The 23,722-nt window shown below is 39.7% G+C and overlaps 1 protein-coding gene across 1 annotated transcript in view; it reads right to left on the bottom strand.

Moving 5' to 3' along the window:
• ASXL3 (ASXL transcriptional regulator 3) overlaps positions 1-23,722 on the bottom strand; it is a 167,700-nt gene that overhangs the window by 94,254 nt on the left and 49,724 nt on the right. The window contains 2 exon segments of the mRNA XM_070421632.1: positions 1,929-2,037; positions 3,524-3,632. Of these exon segments, the coding sequence (XP_070277733.1) occupies positions 1,929-2,037; positions 3,524-3,632 (218 nt within the window).

Consider the following 23,722-nt stretch of genomic DNA (forward strand, 5'->3'; position numbering starts at 1 on the left):
GGTCTTTTCTCAAACGTACCCCTCTCTCCCACTTTTATTTCCTTATTTATGTTGCTCCATATCACTTGTCAGCACTGAAGAAGCTATAAATTTTACATATCTGTTTTTTAAAATATATATGTTTTTTATTGATTTCGGAGAGAGGAAGAGAGAGAGAGAGAAATAGAAACATCAATGACGAGAGAGAAACATCAATCGGCTGTCTCCTGCATGCCCCCTACTGGGGATTGAGCCGACAACCCAGGCATGTGCCCTGACCAGGAAATCAATCCAGTGATCTCCTGGTTCAGAGGTCAATGCTCGACCACTGAGCCACACTGGCTGGGCTTCATGTCTGTATGATTATTATCTGTCTCTTTACCAACGTTGACATCCATGAGCGGTCTCTTTTCACTCTGGATTTTCACTGTTGGGACTGCCATGTCAAGAGCAGCCCTTGCGCTCAGTCCAAGCTCAGTATACACGTTGAGAGACAGCACACAAGTGCTGATGCAAATGGGCAGTACAACTAGAGGGGCGGCCCACCAAGATTCCCTTTGTCCCGCTGAAGGAGGAGCCTCTGCCCCACTCACCAGCCCATCCCGGAAGCCAGACGTCGCTGCGCACGCTGGTGTGTCCTCCCTCTAACCACCTGCCCAAGCTCACAGTACAACTACAATGGTGGTGGGTTGAGTTTTCAAAAGGTATAGGATTAGGGACATCAAATTCAATGAAAGTTGATTAAAAAAAGCACTCTACAAGGCTTATTTCAGCCATTTGACTAAGACAAGACCCTGTGTTTCCTACACTGATTCGCAATCTCTACTGCAGATCAGGTAGGCGCTGAGGTGGACTCCATCTCGGGGGACATCAGCGAGCACACCAGCTTAAAGGCAGGGTGCCCGGTACAACACCAAGGGACTCATGTGACAATAATAAAACGCGTGGCTTTGGCTATCAGTGAAATGCATTGTTTCCACAAGGATCCGTTAAGGTCTGTCTGTTTAAGGAAAAGAGACCGATTTCTATGACTCCACTGACAGGGACTTTAATGACACAACCTTCCTCCTCAAACCACCACCAGGGTCCACTAGCGGGACCAGTGGGCAGCAAGTGGACAATAATTACGGCGGCTTTTGCGGAACAAAACTTTGCCAAAACTGCAACACAGACACTACATACACAGCAGATTCATAAGCAAATGTCTAGAGAAAGATAAAATGAATTCACCTGGAGAGAACTCAGGGGTGGAAATGCCCCCTTAGAACTGGAAGGGCTGCTTACTTTTCAAAAGTGTTCACAAGAATAGGACTTATGTGGCCCTTGTTTCACTAGGAGGAATGCAAACACTAAGCTTACCTTATTATGGACAAACCTAGAAATGAAGCTACTATAAAACTACTAGTAGCCCTGTGCACGAATCTGTGTGCGAGTAGCTCGCTGCTGCCTGCCTCGGCCCACCGCTGCTGGTAGCTCTTGGCGGCTCGTAGCTCACTGCCCCGCCCTCCTGTAGCTCTCCACCACTTGTAGATCAGTCCTGACATTACGGCGTCCCGGCTAATTTGCATATTCCTCTATTATTATATTAGATTGTAATGTCAAGCACCATCAGACGTAAACCCCCAGCATGCTCAAGCCTCACATACGACTAAAACCACCAGGTACCCTCAGGTGACCCTCTCACTTGGCATGAGAAATATGCTGATAACACTCAAGATTACCCAGGGGAATCCATCCAAAATGAAAATAAAATAAAAGCCAAAAACTGTCTACTTTTCTTAGGTACGAATCTTTTGAATCACAGTTGTTTGATGATAAATCTAAGTGGGTAATAAACCCTTAGAAGAAAAGGCTATCGATAGTGGTAGGGAATTCAGTTAGTGAATTGTTGAAATTCGATATAACTTCCAAGGGAACAGGGATTCCATCCTGAAATCCATCTCACTGACCTCCGTTTCCTTCCCCCCGGGCGTTGGCCTCCGCCATTTCTGTGCCATCCACTTCGGACTCGCAGCCTAAATCCAGCGTCCCCTCAGCTGGGCAGGACGACTCCTCTTTCTACATCGTTTTAAAAAATGATTTACAGAGATGTGTTAGCAACTGAAAACATTTAGCACACTTCCAGCATCCTGAAGCATCACCACATTTACTTGTCATTTGAAATTTTAATACTGACTTACTGTTTAATGCAAAAGCACACCTTTAAAAAAAACAAAACTGGCCCTGGCTGGTTTGGCTCAGTGAAGGGTCCCAGGTTCAATTCTGGTCAAGGGCACATGCCCAGGTTGCGGGCTTGATCCCCAGTGGGGGGCATGCAGGAGGCAGCCAATCAAATGATTCTCTCTCATTATTGATGTTTCTCTCTCTCTCCCTCTCCCTTCTCCTCTGAAATCAATAATTTTTTTAAAAAGAAAATGTATTTATAAAACAAACAAAAAAAACTGGGCAAGGCCCATTGCCACAGCTGAGTTTTTGGATAACCTTTTAAAATCCATACAAAATCCATTCCCCTTTGACATACATTGTTTTCATTATGTTTTTCAATTCTACATTCTCTCTTATGTTAGGAAATGACTTCACAACTCAGAATTTTAATCACTAAATGAAACACCCAAGTAGCTACAAAAAGCAACTAAAATAATACAAGGTTAACCTGTAGTAATTTTCTGAGACACACACAGTAACAAGATAAATTCTTAATGCTTAGGAGCTGAGAAAGAATCTTTGTTTCTTTGCCAGGTATAACTTTTAACATTCAAAACAAAACCTTCTCACAGGAAATTAATGAACTTTCAACGTAATCCATCATTCATGAAAGCAGTGACTTCTTTTTAATTCATAAGGAATAATACACTGCTTTTACTCCATCCAAGGCACATGAGCGTTGGGAGACCATCGGCTTTGTCCTCGGGAATTCTGCATCTTAGATGGCGTTTCCCATTCCAGTGGAAAATGGGAATTGCACTCAAGCAATGAAGACTCCGTTATCTGCAGCTTTCTCTATTCTTCTCACATAACCAATATGCACTGTTAGTAAACCTGTGTTGAGATCACTGTTTGCTTTAAAAACCTAACAACATTTAAATCAGCAAGTTTTCAAGGAGAATGGAGAGATTGCTTCTTTTTATGAAACACAGAAAGGCATCAGGTGTGAAGGTATGTATCCACCGTCGGCCATTAAGCCAGATCGTCTGTGGCAACTGTGATCTGAAGCTAAGCTCTTGGCTGATGGTCCATGGCACCCGTCCATGTGGATTTTTAGGAATCAAGAATGCTAAGAAAGCCACAGCTATTTTCCATTACCATATGTTAGGCTGCAACCACAGATATGTTTTCCTTAAAGAAAAATGTCATTGTTTATTCTTAATATGAAATCATTTTTAAGACATCTGAAAACATTTAAGAGGCATCGAGGTCATTCTTCTAAACCTTTACCCAAATCTAATTTTGTTTACCTGCCCATGTCCTGGGCAGCGGGGGGGAGGGGGGGTGATGCATGATACACAGAAATAACAGACATACTATGCAGAACAATGCGACTTACTTTGAGAGCATAGAGGCCTGACTTTCCAGGGATCTTGAAGAAGGTTCCATCCCCTATTCGAGTGTTCGTGTGTAGCATTGCATTCAGACAGGCTAATGGAGAAGTCCCACTAGAAAACAAAAGTGCGCAAAAATGAAGCAGTCTGAGACGCAGCTCCTGTGGCAGAACTGTTCTCTCGCCTCTTAAAAAAAAAAAAATCCTCTTGCATGCCTTTTAAAAATATCCTCCCAACCCTGAAAACATCTACATTACAATAACAGGCCAGTCCAGTTTGCCAAAGTTAATCAGATGCATCTGTCTTATAGGCTCCAGGCAAGCCTCCTGAATTGAAATTATGCTTTTATTCATAAAGCAACCAACACTATATTTCAAAGAAACCAAAGCCCACACGTTTATGTGGTGCTATTTTGCAAATAATACCAGGAAGCCTCGGTATTTAAATATGACAGACAACTTGATGGTTGCACTTGAATGATCAAATAAACCCAAGTTCAAGGACAGTTCCGTCCTATAGGTTGAAAAGCAACAAAAGAATAATAAGAAACCCGGGAAGGACTGATTTGAAATTATAAGCATTTAAGTTACTCGTGGGATTGCATTTCTCACAAGGCTAAATAAAAATTTATATCTGTGTTTTTATCTCTGACACATCTTCAACACTAACATCCTTTTCTCAGTTAGATTTGTCAAATCAAGAAATGTGCGCTTGGGAATTCTGCCCAGCTAATAATTATGTTCTGCAGGAAAGATGCAAGTGACTGAATTATGAAATCAACAGTTTTTTAAAAAAAATAACTCTAACAGTATTAAACTAGTGATTAAAAATACCGAAGCCCATATGTGCAAACATTACTGAAATGTACTCATCTACATAGAGAGATGTTTACGAAATGTACGACACATATGTATTTCCTGGGTTAGACTTTAGAGCTTTATTTTGTGTTTTGTTTGCAAACCGTTATCTTTGCAAACTAGAATTTAGAGCCAGAATTATTACTTTCATTTACTTATGTTTCCATACACATATGCTAGAAGACCAATAATTGGTTGAGCCAATATTGATTAGAATCCTTACCCGATCCTATTCACCTCTCAGGTGAAATATTTGGGGACAAGAGGACCTTTAAGATAATAAGGTTTACATTTTTTTATTTTCTATGATAGAAACATAATTTTGCATTACCGAATTAAATGTTTCCTAAAAGCCACCATCATCAAATCTCTTCCTTAGCATGGAAAGTCACCGATAAAATGAAAGAGCCATATTTGCTGAGTTGCCACAACATACTTAATAGCGAGTCAGCATATACACACATCCTGGTCCTCACGGTTTCTAAGTATTATAATAACAGGAGCATCTTTATCACTTTACACAGCAGCGCTCTGTGCCAACACGTCAATACGATGCCACTGGGCTTGACAGGGAGCAGAGCCCGCACATAGACGTGGCCGCAGAACAATGCCGCTGTACCGCTGGAGTCCACATGGTGAGAATGCTGCGTGTTTGTGTAATGTCTTCCCTTGTGAGCGTCTGCAAGCTCCCAGCCTCATTATTTTCCTTACAAAAGATTTTGTGCTCGTATTTAAAGTAGGCCAGGCCTACTTCATAAAGTAAAATACATTCATCTCCCCAGAAATGTCTGCTCATGAATAAATTCCAGATAAATGATGCTGCTATACATGTTATACTGAACGCTACAAAATATATATTTTTTATCATTATTCTCTTCAGGCAAAAGCACCGACCATTGGAAGCCGGGAATTATTATGCCAGATTTGTGGAGTTTTAATTTAGTGAAACTGTCAGAAACACAGATTTCCTGTAGAGCCTTGGCAGGAGGATGTTAACACTACAAGTAAAATAGAATCCAATACATAAAAATGATACAATGTAGACTTTAAAAATATAACTTAATAAAATTGTCCTCTTAACATCCACCCTCACGCACATTCTTGCTGATCTTTATTCCCAAGGTCCTAGCACACACAATTCCAAGAGCTCCGATTTAGAATATTAAAGAATAACATAGCTTTGGAGATAGCTAAAAAGCACAGAACAAATATAATTTACCATCACTATAATTTAAATTTTTTTCTAAGGTACAGTAAACAAAAGATAATTGAAGATAAATTGACTACTAAATAGCAGTTTAATGCTAAGCTTGTTGCAAACATAAGTGATAAGCACCCAGTTTCAGATAAATAATAAGCTCTGTTGAGCATAAATATATTATTTAATTATACTGTTTATTAACTCAAGATTCACTATAGAAATATTTTAAAATATGTAATTCACAATCTCCAAAAGTCTCCATGACTTTTTTGCTTGTATTTAAAGTAGGCCAGACATACTTTATAAAGTAAAATATATTCATCTCCCCAGAAATATCTGTTCATGAATAAATTCCAGATAAGTGATGTTATGTATGTTATACTGAATACTTCAAAATACTAGTACATATATTTTTTATCATTATTCCCTTCAGGCAAAAATACAGGTTTTTCCCAAATCTTTCCCAAAACAAACATGAAATTTGTTTTATTTCCACACCCTACAGCATTTGCCTTTTAGAAGAATTAGAAAATACTTTACAAAGGCAAATTTTGCAACTCAAATCACTGGCTGATTGGTCAATTATGCTTATGCATGTCAGTTGCAATTCTTTACAGAAAAGTAAACCTTATATGATCTGTTTTATTTAAAACAATAAAACATTAGCATATATGTGCAGAATATACATAAAAGAGTGCATTTTAAAAGTCTTTCAGACCATTTACTTATAGCTGTTCTTCTCAACAATTCCATAAAGTCTAGGAAATCTGGATTGCTTTTCCTGGAAATGAATCTTAACTCCAACTTATTTTACTTATTCTGAACAGGAATAAGTAAAAGTATTATTTATATATTTTTATATTCACAAAAAAACAGAGCTAAGAAGCATGCCTTGGCCTACTTTAAGAAAAAAATATACATATACATATACATAACAGACATATATACATATATATCACAATGATTTGCTGTGGGTATAAAAGATGTGTTATATGTGTTAAAAGTCTTAGCATGAACAGCTATGTAACGTTTCCTATTTTTAATTAAAACTTTTTATTCACACTAAATGTAAGGGTTAATAATCTCAGTCAGAATTTAAAAGTGAAAGATGCTGTAACATATATGTACATGTGCGTATGAAATAATAAAACCAATAATTTAACCAAAAAAAAAATCTCTGATATTTCAAAAGTTACTTACTTTCTAAAAGGGTGAATTGGAAGAATCATCCCGATTTATGAAAGGAAAACAAAGGGAAAAAAAGAAGAAAAAACGTTAGTTTTCCAACTTAAAATGCCACTTTGCATCTTATCATTTCAATAATGGAACAATGTACGAGAAATACACCGACTCAGATCTGGCTGCTGTAGGGAGGCGAATACCGAGGGGCTGGGTCAAGGTGGCTGTACTTTCTCCCCTAACACTTCTACAACGTGTTCATTCTGCCCACAATGCACAGGCGTTTCCATACAGGAATATAATTAGAAATAAATAAGTAAGAGAACATGTGTCCCTAATTCTTTTCTTCCTGCCATTGCCCATCCTTGGGCCCTTCCCTGTCCACCTGCCAGGGTGGACATACAGCTCACTCTACTTATTTGTTTTTCTCCATCGACTGTGGCGTATGGAGCCTTCTGGTTTGTTTTCGTTTCCCGCAGCCCCTGAAGCAGAACAGGGGTGGAATTTGGAGGCAGGGGAGCAGGCATAATTTAAACTGTCTAGACATCAAAGAACCCCCAGAGATGCTTGGCAGAGACCCGTGCCGTGTGAAATACTGAAAAACCATCCCTTTATTACATCGGATTGATGACGGAGCACATAAAATTTTACTAACAGTGCACACTTAGTCAAGGGAATGAATGGCCTATCTATTTTACTAATTTTAAGAACTAGGAAGAACACCTGGGAAATGAAATTGGAGGAATATTTGCAGACATGACAGAAAAACATCATGATTGTGGCCTTCCTTCCCTTTGTCTGTGAAATAATAATGCTTTCCAAGCAGTATTTAAGTCATACAAACCTTAAGCTACTTTATTTTATTAAGTATCTCAATAAAGATTTAAGATGAAAACTATTTCCTGAAAACATTTTAAAATCTAATCCTGAACAAGTCAAGTCAAAAAATTCAACACGTTCAAGAAACTTATTAAGAAGCATTATTAGACAGTTACTGTACTAAGTGCTACTAATATAAATTAGTAGATACAAGTATATGGTCACTCTCCTTTCAAAAAATTAATAAAAGAGCATTTTAAGTATTTTCAGTGTTGATAGCTCAGAGAAAATACCTTAATTATATTTTAAGAGGAAATTATGTGGGGCTCTGGGGTGCAAGTAATGTTTTATTTAGTTCTTACTACAGATGTGTTCACTACATGAAATTAAATTACTTACGATTTGTGCATTTAACTTTATGTTAGACTTCACACACACAAATTTTAATGGTATAAAAGGAATAATCAACTTGGATGATCTCTTCATTTACATATTTAATAGGCATGTCATTACTAGTGGAGGAAATTAAACTATTTCTACCAATGAATGTGGAAGACTCCTAAACACATATAAGCACAGTGTACATCACTTGATAAATCAATCACCTAGCCATCTTAGACGATTGAAAACAACCCTAGAAAATCAAGGCCAAACTACCCTCTTCCTCTTGATAGAAATTACTGCTAGTCTGGAACTCCCTAAAATGACTGAAAATAAAAACTTAAAGGCTACAATCCTTTATATATGCTACATGAAACATGTCAGCACATAAAATGTTAGCCCAAAAATGACCTCTAAAAAGGTCACTAATAAAATTTTTAATAAGCATTGACATGTAAGGATTAACAAAAATTAGAGTTTAAAAACATAAAAGTAGATAGGAATAACCAATTAATTCAAGAGATAGGACATATTTTAAAGGATGATATTTTGCCCATTTCTATGTTAATATAGACATGATTTTCAATATTCTACACGTCTCTAATGTAAAGTTATAAACGTAGTCCCAGTATTTTTTATGAGTTGGATATATTAAGGCAAGAAATAATTACCAAATGACATAAGTTGTGCAAGTCTTAAATTTAGTGAAACAATTTCAGACTCAAAACCTAAGCAATATATCTCTGATTGGCTTGAACAATCTAAAAAGGTATTTTTCTTGAATATAAAGACATTTGAATTAGATCTTTTATCCACTTTACTGACATTATAAGGCTACCACTAGATCAATTACAGTGATTAGTACAGCCTTAGTCACTAAATTGACCTTTTGTTTTAGGAAACAACAATTCCTAAACATTAATACAAGGACAAAAGTTTGATTAGTATTAATTTAGAATAGCATCTATAAGGAAATTAACAAATAGTACTATAAAAAGTATAAGCTAAAACATATAATCTAAATTATAATTTTAAAGACCTCCAACTAAAATATGTGGTCTTTAAAAATATAACTTTTCACATGTGAATAAAATTGAAAATAACTCATTCAGTAAAGGCAGAGAGAAAAGAATAAAAATAATGTATATTATTATCGCTACTGTTTATTCAGTATCTCTAATGTGACTGAGCTTTTACAACTATCATCAATATTCCTTACAGCCACCAAAAAACACAAGCATGATTCCCACCCAGTTTGCAGGTGTAACAGAGGCTGAGGTGGGGAATCTTACTGAAACAGCTGAAATTCAGATTCTACTCTGATTCCCAAGCAAATGCTCTTCCCACTACCCCACGTTCTCTCTCCAGAGTTGCCTTCTCCACCTAAGAGGCCTTGAATACTAATATACAGTACTTGAAGGAAAGATGCAAAGAAAAGCCAGATGCTGGCAAAAGGTAAGGTGGCTGGCTCCATCCTCACTCAATGATGCCTACAGCAATGCCTCCCCCCAGGATAAATGTCAAGCATCGTAAAGAAAGCAGGAGGCTGCAGAAGTCATCCCTGTGGGCTATCTCCTTCAGGTGATGCTCCCTACGTAAGCTAAGGAAGAAAGAATTCTGAGAGATTGATGTACAGAATTGAGATCCCTAATCGCAGGAGATGCCTCTTTGTAGAATTGAGTCGTTAGAAAAGAACACAATTCACTAAATGAGTAATCATTTATTAAGCACATTACACATGTCAAGCTCGTGTTGACACAAATTGGCCCTCTGACAAGTGCTTGGCACATAAAAGGAACGCAGGCTGGGCTGAGCTGAACTCTCTGAATACATACGGAGTGACAAGGGATGCAGGGAAGGGAGCCTTGAGGCAGGTGACACAACAAGAAGAAGCCATTTGGAATTTAAATGTCAGCCTTGGTTTATTCGGAGGAGATGACTGAGGTGGGACCGTGCGCACATTTCTAATGTCTACTCCAGTGCAGAGGCAGCCAGCCCACGGCCATCGCTGGCTCCTTGGGACTCTAGGCCCGTGGTCGGCAAACTGCGGCTCACAAGCCACATGCGGCTCTTTGGCCTCTTGAGTGTGGCTCTTCCTAAGCCTTAGGAGTACCATAATTAAGTTAATAACAATGTACCTACCTATATAGTTTAAGTTTAAGAAATTTGGCTGTCAAAAGAAATTTCAATCGTTGTACTGTTGATATTTGGCTCTGTTGACTAATGAGTTTGCCGACCACTGCTCTAGGCTATGTTCTCCCCACTGCAGTCGCAAAGAGAATACTTTCAATTAGGACAAAGCATTTATCTTCCAAAACACAATATTGAATTTCATATATTAAAGAAGAGGCCTTGTAATTATATTTGGTATGATCAATTAGTTTCATATAAAAATGTAAATTTCTATGTCCTACTTGTAGCGACCAGGACTCTCCCATCTTGTGAGCCTTGGGTAATCCCGTAGCATTTCCAAATGTGTTCTATGGGATGTTAGTCCCAAATGATGCCCCCCAAAAATTATCAAATGAGTTTCGGAGAAGCAGCATGCTGCATCCTTTCCTTGCAAACTCACCAAAACACTAAAAATATAGACCAACGTCACTGAAAAACCCTACTTAACTCAAGAAACATACATAACTCAGTGTTTCCCAAGCATATTTAATAAAAAAATCCCCCATCATAATATTTGACAACATTCCCTATTACAGTATGCCTAGAAACATACCTGGGGAAACGCTATGCTATATTTATGATTAGGATCATTAGGAAAAAGTGCTGAACAGTTACACTCCCAGGAGTGTTTAATTTCATCAGCCACATGTTTTTCAAACTTAAATATCTAAAATATCTGTTTTTCTCTGTGAAAAAAAAAAAATAATGCCGTGTGGTGATTACTTTTCCCCGTGTAAATTCATAAAACTGAAAAACGTGTCCAGGAACTTCAAAGAGCACTGAAAATGTTATAAACAGTCTCCACATGTAATTGAAGCACTGTGCATTTGCAGTATTATATTGCCAAATAAAAACCACCCGAGCCCTCCCCCCAGGAGACACCTGCCGCCTGAGGCCCTATTCCTCTCATCAGGGACGGCCGCCATCCTCCGCATCCTGGGCTGAAGCATTTCCCACTCGGCCAATTATTCTGCCTCAACCAAGTTCATCTTCAATGTACACATTCTCTTCCTCCAAAAACCTTCACATCACAAAGACAGTTCTAGGAGCTCCCTCACGCTAACCCTGCCTTCATCCCTCCCTGCCCCAATGTAGCCCATCCATTGGTACCAGAGCAATATTCTTATTAAAAACAACTAATAGCCAGGACCGGTTTGGCTCGGTGGATGGAGCGTCGGCCTGTGGACTGAGGGGTCCCAGCTTCGATTCCAGTCAAGGGCATGTACCTGGGTTGCGGGCACATCCCCAGTGGGAGATGTGCAGGAGGCAGCTGATGGATGTTTCTCTCTCATCGATGTTTCTAACTCTCTATCCCTCTCCCTTCCTCTCTGTAAAAAAAATCAATAAAATATATTTATTAAAAAAAATAAAAATAAAAACAACTAATAAACAAAAGCAAAAATAAAACTACACCCCCCCCCCCCAAAAAAAAAAAAAAGAATACTGCTCAGGCTCTTCAGGCCATGCCATACGCTGGGTTTTTATAAAAATGACTATTTAATCGGTGGTTTTCTCTGCCCATGAAACAAAGGAAGCATGAACTCATGAACTCCTCAGCCGGCACTGGGGTCCTGGCCTTACAGTGCACCTGGCACCTCGCTCCTCTTCCTCCCTCCCCCGCTCTCAGGCTGCGCTCCCACGACCCGAACCAACGCAGCCAGCCTCGCGCCTCCATTGTTTCCATCTCTGCTGTGGCCCCATGAAACCGGCCGCCAGGAGATGCATGCCACTCAGAGTAAACATGGTAACTGCCCCCTGGATGGTGACCCCTTCAGTCACAGCCCTGTATTGCAATCTGAACGCGGTGCCTCTCTCTCCTGGCTGCTTTTCATCCACGTTGTTTACACTCCTAACCTTCCTGCCCTGGCGACTTCCAACAAGTCTGGGAACTCCACAGGGGTGAGACACACATTGATTTATCTTTGTAGCATCTGACAAGCAATCTCAATCTGCTCAAAAGGTGTCGGTTGAAGTCAATTTAAACACTGCTATGAAAATTGCTACAATCATGGATGTGTGGGCATCGAGCGCCCGCAATGAATATCATCTATATCCTGTTTGAACTCATGACTACAATCATGTGTGCCACTCGCCCTGCACACGACACAGGCTACGAGACCGTCTGATGTTCGCATGCCCTGCATCCCATCCCATGAGGGACTTTCCCTTCCTCAGCGAGGATTCCAGAGCAGCCAGCCACGAACTGGTCCTCATTTCCCAGCAGGAAGGCTGGCAAGCTTGAGCTATCCCCAGCAGTGGGAGTGGGCGTATCTCTGGGGAACGGATACAGAAATAAAGGGAAGGGGCGCACATTATTTCCAGTAGAAACGTAAGCTGGAAAAGTCCAAAAAAAAACCAAAACAATGAGCTGGTGCTGACCTCTGCCTGCAGGAGGACTGACTGCTGAGAACAAAGCTCACCAAAGGGAAGCAGAGCGACACACGTGCAAAGCGGGGAAAACGGTCATTTCTTGAACTCTGCATTATCTGGTCACATTGGAGACCAACCTATTGGCTGCCCGAGGTAACTAAACCACGAAGTCCTTCGCTTACTTGAGTTCTGACGCTTGACTACGCGATTTATGCACACTGACCTCGTTTTTCTAGGCCTCCATGTTCTCACCTGTCCAGTGAGTTTAAAAGAGGTGTGCTTGACAGCTCTACTGACCCTTTTTCTGGCTAAGAGTTGAAGGGCAATTAATAATGGTTTGACTATTGGCTTGCTCATTCCAGCCACGCTGCCTGCCTTAATACTTCTCTGTTCTCTCTTCCTACTCATTGGTCAAGGTCCCCGTGCCTTCTAATAACCCCTCTAGTACACAAGGATCGTCTCCGAACCTCTGCAACATCACAGCCTGCCCTACGATGGTAGAATTTAGTCCTGTGCCGGCTAATGCTGTAAGATTCTCTGTGTCCCCCTCAGAGGCCCTGCCAGCCTGGGACTCTCCGAAAACATGCAGGACTGTCGATAAGCTAACGTTTCACAATTTACAGAACAGGACAACACTTGAAGCTTGGCAATACCAACTATTGGTTGAGAATGTCCAGACATAGAACCAAGAAATACTCCAGTGAGAATGTAAATTGACACAACCAATTTGGAAAGACATCTGGCTTTATCTATGGGGGGGGGGGGGAGTGTGCATGTTCTGTGGATCAGCAATTCCACTTTCTGCTATGGACTCTAGAAAAACTAACATCCACAGAGACACTATGTTTTAGGAAAGAAAGAACTGTCAACAAACTAAATGTTCACCAATAGTTACAGCTACATAATATACTTTCCCCTGTATATGCATAGCGAAACTCTAGAGTTCTGAACTCTGCTAGTATACTGCACATCTATGACACTGGTTGCCGCTGAGAAAAGAAGTAAATCGAAGAAACTTCAGCTTTTCCTGCTACACGTTATTTAAAAGAAATTCAAAGCAACTACGACAACATGTCCACAACTACTGATTTCAGCTGGTGGTTGGTGGTCTATGCCAGTGGTCGGCAAACTCATTAGTCAACAGAGCCAATTATCAACAGTACAACGACTGAAATTTCTTTTGAGAGCCAAATTTTTTCAACTTAAACTATATAGGTAGGTACATTGCTATTAACGTAATTAGGGTACTCCTAAGGCTTAGGAAGAGCCACACTCAAGGGGCCAAAGAGCCGCGTGTGGCTCGCGAGCTGCAGTTTGCCGACCACGGGTCTATGCTATTTTACTGTATTCAGAAAATTTTCCAAACCTAGACTAAAACTGTTGATGCTTTTCTTCTTTTATCCACAATTTGGCTTCTCTCTACTCCAGCGATTTTCAACCAATGTGCCGCAAGAAAATGTAAAGCATGTAATACCTGCCTATGTAGGCAGGGGCACGGACCCCTTCTCCCTTATGTTGTCAAATAACAAAATGACACCAGCCAACACATCAACAGCCATCAGTGTGAATGAATCAAAATTATACCTGTTGTTTGTCAGATTGGCAAACAATGTATATTTTGGTGTGCCACAGAAGTCTAGTAATTAGTTTATGTGTGCCATGAGATGGAAAAGGTTAAAATCGCTGCTCTTTAATCTATGAGATTCATCCCTTGTTTCAAGTTACGTTCATGTGTAGACATTTTTATGGAAGCAAATAAAATTTATGGAAATTATATACAAAGTGCACAGGTACATCATACGGAGTTCAAAGTCCCTCTCAACTTTCCCCAACCGCGCCCACTGCGTCAGAAGTAATGGCCATTGAAGATGTGTCACGTTTGCTTCTAGAGCTGTTCCTAGTTTGCATTTGTATATGCATGTATTCAACTCTATGATTTGGTATTTTACATTTATTCTCAGAAAAATGACTGATTTGAGCTTATTAAATTCCAAAAGTTAGAAAACTGCATGGGAAAATGTTTCTGAAATTTAAAAAAGGGGGAAAAAAAGAACCCTATGAAGGATTTCATTATAACAATGGCTATGATTATTTTAGAAGTCAGAATAAATCTCTGTATTCATAGGTAGTAATAACCGCTAAGTAGAAAATTACCTATATCTTGCTGGCAAGAACCCTTCTTGTAAATATGGTTTTTCTTTTAATGTAAGAACATTATGAAATATCTGTCAATTGAAGAACAGATGAGAAAAATCGCTCAAAATCCCACTCCTTAAAGTACCCCTGAGCATTTTATAAAGTTCCTCCGAGCCTATTTTTCTGATGTTTCTATTTTAAATCTATCCTTTATCTACACATTGAATTACAATAGTCTAGTTTATATTTTACCCTTTCCATACTACTATGAAACCATTAAAAATATTTCAAATCACCCTGACCGGTTTTGCTCAGTGGATAGAGCATCGGCCTGTGGACTCAAGGGTCCCGGGTTTGATTCCAGTCAAGGGCATGTATCTTGGTTGCAGGCACATCCCCAGTGGGGAGTGTGCAGGAGGCAGCTGATCGATGTTTCTCTCTCATCGATGTTTCTAACTCCCTATCCCTCTTCCTTCCTCTCTGTAAAAAAATCAATAAAATATATTTTTAAAAATATTTCAAATGGTTAAAAATATTTATCAACTTGTTTCAAGTGAGTGGTGTTCAATTTGGCTGTATATTAGAACTTTTAGGGAAATTCTTTTAAATGCAAGTTTGAGGCAATCCAAACTTATTAAATACAAATCTTTGGCTGTGGAATCGGTGTCAGCATTTTCTCACATAGTCCCAAGTGGTTCTAATATGCAGCCACATCTGAGAACCACTGATATCACCGGTGAACATTTAAATTATGTCCTTTATTTATATGTGAAATAGCATTGATATGACTATCAAAGTGCACATAATACTTTTTCCTTATATTCCAGAATACTTTAAGATTGGCTTTCAGAATTGGCATTATCAATTCAGGCATCGTAAGTTATGTAATGACCTTTTGCAAACAGTGCCAAGTGGCTTTTCAAATGACTTGTTTCGGTTTACATTCTCATCAGCAGTATACATGCAAGAAGCACCGTTTAGAGCCAGGGTGAAGTGCAAGGACTGATTAATGTGTTAGATACATTAAAAAAACACCCTCCGATGGTTGCTTTACCTTGCAGTTCTGTGACTGTTACTAAGGTCAAATGCTTATTCACATATTCGTCGGGTCCTTCGTTTTATGGATTGGAGCTCCTCTGCTCATATCCTTTGACCACAATGCTCTAAGCTCATTTTTTTTCTGATTGTTTTAATAATCTCTGCATATAATCCCTCTAGAATGTTAACGAAAGATTTCCCCCAATGTCACTTAGGTTTTGGGTTTCATATGCAGACACATAAAACTTCATGTAGTCAATTATGTCCATCTTTCCTTTGTAATTTATTTTACAGCTTCTAACTCTGAAGAGTCATGTCTCTAAGGTGGACTGAAATGTTAGATTTGAATTTTTATAATTGTTCCCCAATGGTATGACTTTTCATGTTAAAGTGTTCCATCATGTCTGTGTCTTCCTTAAAATTTTCCACCATATCTGTATCTTCCTTAATATAAACATGACTAGCACATCACATGTCCAATAAACATTTATCATGTTTAATGGCTTCCTCTGGCCCACAGAGAACAGCGGAGCTTCCTTGTCCATTACTGCTTTTCTGATTCATCCTCCTACCCCCCTTTCTGCAAAAGACTCTGGCCCTGCTCATTGGAAATTCCTCGATCAGCAGAATGTCAACAGAAGTCAGCTCAGCATTCTGCTGGCTCTGGGAAAATTTTTACCTTTAAATGTTTGATAAAGGAAATGTCTAAAATTAACTTCACCAACTAAAACTGTTAAGATTGGCATTCATACCACGGGACAAATGTCAATTTAATTTAGCTTTCGTCTCTCCTCGCTCTTTCTCCTCTTTCTTTGCTCAGTGGTAGGCGTCCCTTTTGATTAGAAGTGTTACCATATAAAGATATTTAATGAACATCCCTCCTCACCATAAAACATGAGTTTCGTGAAATTCAAGTATCATAGTTACTTGAGATGGCACGGAACGCAGCCACAACAGTCAGATAGAATTACAAAGGAAAAAAAAAAACTTTGCAAAAGGCCTACTTTATAGGTATGAACCTTCGTGAAAACAATATACTTTGAGGAAGGAAAAACAAATACGAGGACAGGTGAATGTAAGCATCTTCCCCTTCCCCAAACTGACTTATACACCTAGTTCTTGTTTTCATTTCACTCTCAGGGGCCCAGGATTCAGAAGAGACATAAGTTGGGAGCGGGAACTGCAGAAATGCTGATGTTTGCTACAAGTCTTATTAACACTCTTCCATACAGAATAAAACAGTGAAATACAGGTAAGAATGGCTAGGATCAATGCAAATGTAAAGAGAGAATAAATAATATGGCTTCAGGCTAACGGTTTTGGAAATCTATAAAATTAGACACACATACATATTAATAAATTCCAAAAGTAATGCCACTAGTACGTTATATATGTATTGCCTTTGATTTACAGAAATAAACATCTTCCTTAGGAAAAACTGCACATTTGAAGGCCCATGGGGAGAAATGTATCTTTAGACAAAACAAGATTTTCTGTACATTATTTTATAGCAAGACCAATGGTCCAACCAGGCACACAGAGACCCTTCAGAAAACAGCTCCAATAAAAAAATTTTAAAAAGGTGGAGGACAATATGTAAATGTAATCGGGGTGGAAAGGAAAAGAATTTGTGAGCTAAGGTAATAAGTCAAGAAAAAAATTTTTAAAACTGAAGCCCTATTTAATCAACTAATTAAATGGTAACTGATTAAACAGTTGCTAAAATTATAGAGAACTGTCTATGTTTATGTAACAATAAGAGAACTGTTTTTCCTTTTCTCATGTTTAAAAAACGTGGAATATCATGGCTTCTGGCCATTTGGCGAACATCTTATTTAAATGAGAACAATTCCAATCCACTCATTTGACCTGAATGAATATTCTTGAGGTTTTAAATAGCCACTTAAAGCTTTCAGGAAATCGTTCCTCGATGCACCTGCCACCTAATTCCATGAAATCGATATCTCCCTGAAGCTAAGTCAGGAAATCTTAGGTGATGCATTAAACTAGGACTGTGGCTTCATGAGCTGCTAGCAGATAAAAGATAGCAGTGAAGCTGAAAATCATTACAGTTAAATAGGTTTACCTCTTTGGGGAGGGGTGTTTTCTCAGGTACCGTTAGCACAATGAATAGCAGCATATCATGTTAGGGTAACAATAACCACTTTAACATGTGATCTAGGACCTTTCTATTCCTGAGTGTCAGTGTATCCGCCATGAAACAACATTCTTTCTGGCTGTGCCTGCAATGAACCCACTGTGATTGTGGGACACAGCTGTCCATCAATACAAAAAGGAAAGCTGATAAGATCGATTCAAAGTTCATTTAAAGGTAAAAGAAAACAAGTATTTGCTGAAATCCAGATATGCTACTCTGTAAGCAGAACACAAAAAGTCACCCTATTTTCAGTCACGGGCACCATGTGATATAGCAGGGGTGGGGAACATCCGGCCTGCGGGCCGCATAAGGTCCGAGAAATCATTTGGTCTGGCCCTGCCAAGGCACCTGCAGGCGGGACTCGAAATTCAACGCGTCGAGGAGTTTTTGTAAACAGCATACATGTATATGAGGTGAACTGTATGAAGCAAATGATGTTAGAAATACCCAGTGGGCCTTGGCAGGAAACAGATCCCCACCCCTGTTATACCGGAAAGGCAGAGGTAAGCTGAGGTTTCACAGAGAAAGGTTTCACAGACATACACATATATTTTTAAAAGCTTTCCTAAACAGAAGACCCCCGGTACTGGTCTTCAAATGCCACCTCTCCCCCAGTAATTACTAACTACCTGATTGACTTCCATATACCGATCCTTATAGTTTCTTAGGATTCAAATATGGGGTATCATGACTTTATTTTCAACACAGAATGAACAGAGAGATACGATCCGAAATTTTAAACCTCTTCAATCCTTTACATGGTAAATATCTGATAACCCTAAAATTGTTCCTTTTGTCACTTGGCTTGGTAAACTGAGTTTTAAGAAAACTCGGGAAATTTTCAAAACAAATATATGCTAGTGTAGCCTCTCCCTGTGTCTCTCATTTCCGCCTTGGTTTGCTCATGCCTTCTAATGGGCGTTCTGCATTTTCTTCTTTCCTTTTTCCCCCTTTGGGGAACCCCACACTTCAACTCTAACATTTTCCTGTCGCCTAACATTTGACCCGATAGAAAGACTGAGCTTTGGAATCAGCCAGACCCCGGCTCAAATGTCAGATCCTCTCCTTATAGCTGTGTGATATTAACAAGATACCTCGCATCTCTCAGCTTCCATTTCCTCATCTGTAGAATGAAGGAACAATACCCACTTCTTCATGTTACTGCGTGGATTAAATTTTCTAAAAAATAGAAACTGCTTGGCTCAGTGCCTGACGCTGATCAGTTACTGCAGAAATGTTCATTTCCGGACCTTTTGCCAAATGACATTCAACAGACAGGTCTAATGATATGTACAGACACATACGTCTATGTTTCTTTGTTTCCGTTATTTACCTGCCTTCTACCCCTGGCCCTAATAAACTTCCTTCGTGTTCAACACGCATCAAGCTTTTCATTACCCTCCAGGAAAATAACAAGAATAATATTCCATAAATAAATAAATAACAAGCCAAAAGAGGGATCAAATTGCTAAAGGACAGGTTCAGAATTGAAGGCACTCTAGCATATTCTCTGTAAAATCTTAAATTGCCTGACCAGTTTAAAGAGGAGAGGCAGTAAAAGGCCTTAACAGTGCAACCCAAGGTGATTCTTAGTAAAAAGGGGCTAGAATAATGAAGTTCTCTCTGTGACCATAAAGCAAAACATTCTCTGGGAAAAATCGCTCTTCACCCTCAAGAATATTTATTCATGTAGGCAGGCTGCTTTGCTTAAAGGAGCCCCAAGCAAAAAGGGTGGGGAGCAGACACGACTTGAGCAAGAAAGACCATGGAGATGCAGTCGGCGTCCACAGAGAAGAAGGCTAGAAAGGAAAACAAAACGTTTCTACCTCACACTGGGACAGGACTTGCACGTGTAAATAAATGTGTAGTCAAAATATGGCCACAGTTTACACAGACTGTAATTCGGACAGAGAAATGAGCAAGCGCACCAAGGCCTCCCGAATGTTCCCTTTCCAACAAATCACACTCTCTCTGTTTTGATTCCAGTCTGCCCAGTCACACGGATGAAACAGAGAGAACGTCTGTGAGCGACATCAGTCTGGGAACCGCCCCGATCACCTTCTACCCATCGTTCAGATCACACTGCCTGGCCTTCAGTGTCCGGCTGCGTTCTCAAACCCACTGAGCAGGAACAGGGGGATGAGTGACCACTGTGTGGGGTTCCATACAGGGAGACCCTGCATGTCCGTGTGCACCCGACGTCCCTAGCTGGTACCTACCCGGAAGGAAGGAATGGAACCACGCCAATGCAATCCCAGCCACGCCTGCTAGTTCAAGCATTCGGTTCAGCATCACCTCCTGACCAACACGAAAGCAGCTGAGGCTCTACTATAATCATCATGGAAAGGTGTCCCACATCCTTCATTCGAGGAAGATCCTTCATACACACCAACGCTGTCTCCAAGCCATGCCGGGGTCTGAAACCAGACTGGAAAATATTACATATGTGTATATATAGTAACACTCCACAAACCACTCTTCTGCTACGGCATACTTATTGACGGCTGCGTAACCCGTCCTATGGACATAGAAACACAGTGCCTTCTCGGGGTGAAAATATGAACATTCAAGGAAAGATCCTTTCCACAGGAGGAGGCACACTGTAGGCACAGGAGGGCCTGGAGCTGCCTGGGAAGGTAGTTGAGGCGGTCCCAAATGGAACATACTCTGTCCTGAAGGGAAGAGAGAAAACACAGTGTTGGTTTCCAAGGCTCATCTTCTGCACGTGGTATGCAGGATCAAACTATCCCCGTGGTCGGCAAACTGCGGCTCGAGAGCCACATGCGGCTCTTTGGCCCCTTGAGTGTAGCTCTTGCTAAGCCTTAGGAGTAGCCTAATTAAGTTAATAACAATGTACCTACCTATATAGTTTAAGTTTAAAAAATTTGGCTCTCAAAAGAAATTTCAGTCGTTGTACTGTTGATATTTGGCTCTGTTGACTAATGAGTTTGCCGACCACTGAACTATCCTGATATCATTTAAAAAGAAAAGGAAAACCCTTGGCTTTACGGGAAGGCAATGCCAGGTGAACCCTTGAAGCTCTGCTGGATTACCCAACGTGCCTTTTCCGGGAGCCCCCTGTGCCACACCACGTTCATACTCCTACCAACCACGACTGCGTGTCAGACTCTCTGTGTCCACGGAGCTCCAGGCCGACAGCCCTTGCTCAGCACGCAGACAGGGCCGGGGACCTTTGAACGAATAACAACTGCAAGTGGTAGGATAATAATAAAAAAAAATGATCAATGGAGCCCCAAGAAGTATGATATGTTAAAGGGCAAGAACAAATGAACTAAAATATATCCATTTTCCTTCTCACTACTTAACAAGCAGGCTTTTTAGAGACAAAGTGATAGACATTATATAGAGTTTCCAGAGTTTAACTAGAGAATTCACCCTTTTTACCTTCTTGAGGCCTTTATTCCAAAAGACGATACATTTCCTTTTTGATGTCCCTTTTCCCCTAAACTAATACAATACTACAAAAAAAAGAGGAAACTTTCAACCCGGGCACAGAAATTTTACTAAGGTTCGATATTTCCAGAATGTGGCTAAAATAAAATGAAATGGGTTACATCACTACAGCATTATTTTCTATGTACTTAGCCCAAATGCTTATTTGCTTCAAGTAAATGGCTATCTCTAAGACTGCTTGTCATCTGTAATTCCACTTAAGGTTAACATAATTCTGTCGTCTAGTCTCCATTTCTCTTGCTCTACTGGCCAGACTCCTCCGATTCTTGTCAGTTATACTCAGTCTGTAATAAAATGAAAAGCCTGGTAATGCCGCCCGGTCCACGGCCTCCTCTACACGCCCCGTGTATGCTATGGTTTCCAGGTCAATTACTCCCCAGATGCCAAATATCCAAAAGCCTTTTAGACATATTTGGACCTGAGATTCCTAAAAAATATAATACTCACTGTGTTTTTCTGAACATTCTCCACTAATTTCATTGCATCTCATAAAATATGACCCATCTCCCATAGGGAAAATGCAAAGAATTAATAGATAACCTAGGCCCGTGGTCGGCAAACTGCGGCTCGTGAGCCACAGGCGGCTCTTTGGCCCCTTGAGTGTGGCTCTTCCTAAGCCTTAGGAATACCCTAATTAAGTTAATAACAATGTACCTACCTATATAGTTTAAGTTTAAAAAATTTGGCTCTCAAAAGAAATTTCAATCATTGTACTGTTGATATTTGGCTCTGTTGACTAATGAGTTTGCCGACCACTGACCTAGGCTAAGGACTCCAAAAATATTATACTTAAAGGAATAGGTCCCTCAGTAGCTTAGCTCAAACTTACAGTCCACTGGATGCTTAGTGATATACAAGGTGCTTTCTTCTTAAGTTTTAAGTCCTCATGTTTGACATATTGACCCTCTATTGCATAACCTAAGGGTCTGACCAAGGATAGTAATATTGTCTCCTCAAACATCCCTAATCCAGATGTTGGCTAACGATGTTTGTAATTAATATATGTTCGATTGAATAAACATTTACCGAGAGTCTGCTATGATCTAGGAACTATACGGTGTATACAAACATGAGTATGATATGTCACTCACTATTTTGGAATTCAGAGTTGAGTCAGGAGAAAGACATATATGCCAAAAGAACTATGAAAAAGATACGGTAAAAACCTCCCTTGGAATATGAAAGAAGGAACAGATTTACACCTGGAAATTGTGGGGAAAACTTCCCAGGGGACATGACAATCTGCATGATAGAGATTTTAAGGGGGGCAGTGATGGTAACAACCCACAGACACCAAGACAGTTGCATAAATGTAATTTATAAGAATCTTGGAAATCATATCACTACTCAAAAGTAAAATATATTCTAACCTATATTTAGTTTAATAGACAACAAAACTAGTTCAGTATGATGGAAAATTCCTAGTATACTGTGAACACACAATAAATATCACACAAGCCAAAAATGTGAGAACCTTAATGACAGCGCATACAAATAGTGACATAAATTTTCCATATAATTGTTATCTACACATTTAAATATAGTCCTCCTTGGAGACAGCAAAGTGGTTTTGTTCACTACAGTCTATTCTCCAAAAATTCATTCCATGTATGTGAAGATTCACAATCAAATTTCAGACAAAATTTGGATGATAGTAAAACTATGCAGGACTCTGAAACACATCTTTTTTCCCAAAAGACACGCCAATTAGGTAATTAGCAGGAGGTATTGTCAGGATACTACAAGTTAACACATCCAAGTCTGGAAGACGAGAAAGCAGAGGAAATACTGCATCAATAGAGGACATTCAAAAGGCTAAAGTGGCTCAAGCATGAGAGCTAGCTAGGGAAATACACCTTCTGAGTTTCAATTAAGGTCCTCCCTCCCCAAAGCATCGCACTTAATGAAAAATAACTTATTCATGGGTATATTGTAAATCAGGAAAATAACTGATACTAGAGTCCCAACATTAATCCTTATCAGATATCATATTAAAAACAACCTGGGCTCTGATTCATCAAATAACCATGGTTTTAAATTTTATCCCTGAATCTGAGCCAAGAATACAAACTAACTAGAATCCCTTTCCCAACTTCTCAGAAAATTTAAGATAAAAAATAATTATTAAACAATAATATATACTTCTTTTTAAAAAAGATATATATTTTTATTGATTTCAGAGAGGAAGGGAGAGGGAGAGAGTAATAGAAACATCAATGATGAGAGAGAATCATTGATCGGCTGCCTCCTACACATCCCACACTGGGGATCGAGCCCACAATCCAAGCATGTGCCCTGACCAGGAATGGAACCATGATCTCCTGGTTCATAGGTCGATGCTCAACCATTGAGCCATGCTTGCCAGGAAGGATTACTTCTAATAGAAATATGAACCTTTTGGCACCATTGTGCCAAAATA

The sequence above is a fragment of the Myotis yumanensis genome, unplaced genomic scaffold, assembly GCF_028538775.1.
Source record: "Myotis yumanensis isolate MYYU_CA2020_CCGP unplaced genomic scaffold, mMyoYum1.0.hap1 SCAF_7, whole genome shotgun sequence".
In the NCBI taxonomy this organism is placed as follows: domain Eukaryota; kingdom Metazoa; phylum Chordata; class Mammalia; order Chiroptera; family Vespertilionidae; genus Myotis; species Myotis yumanensis.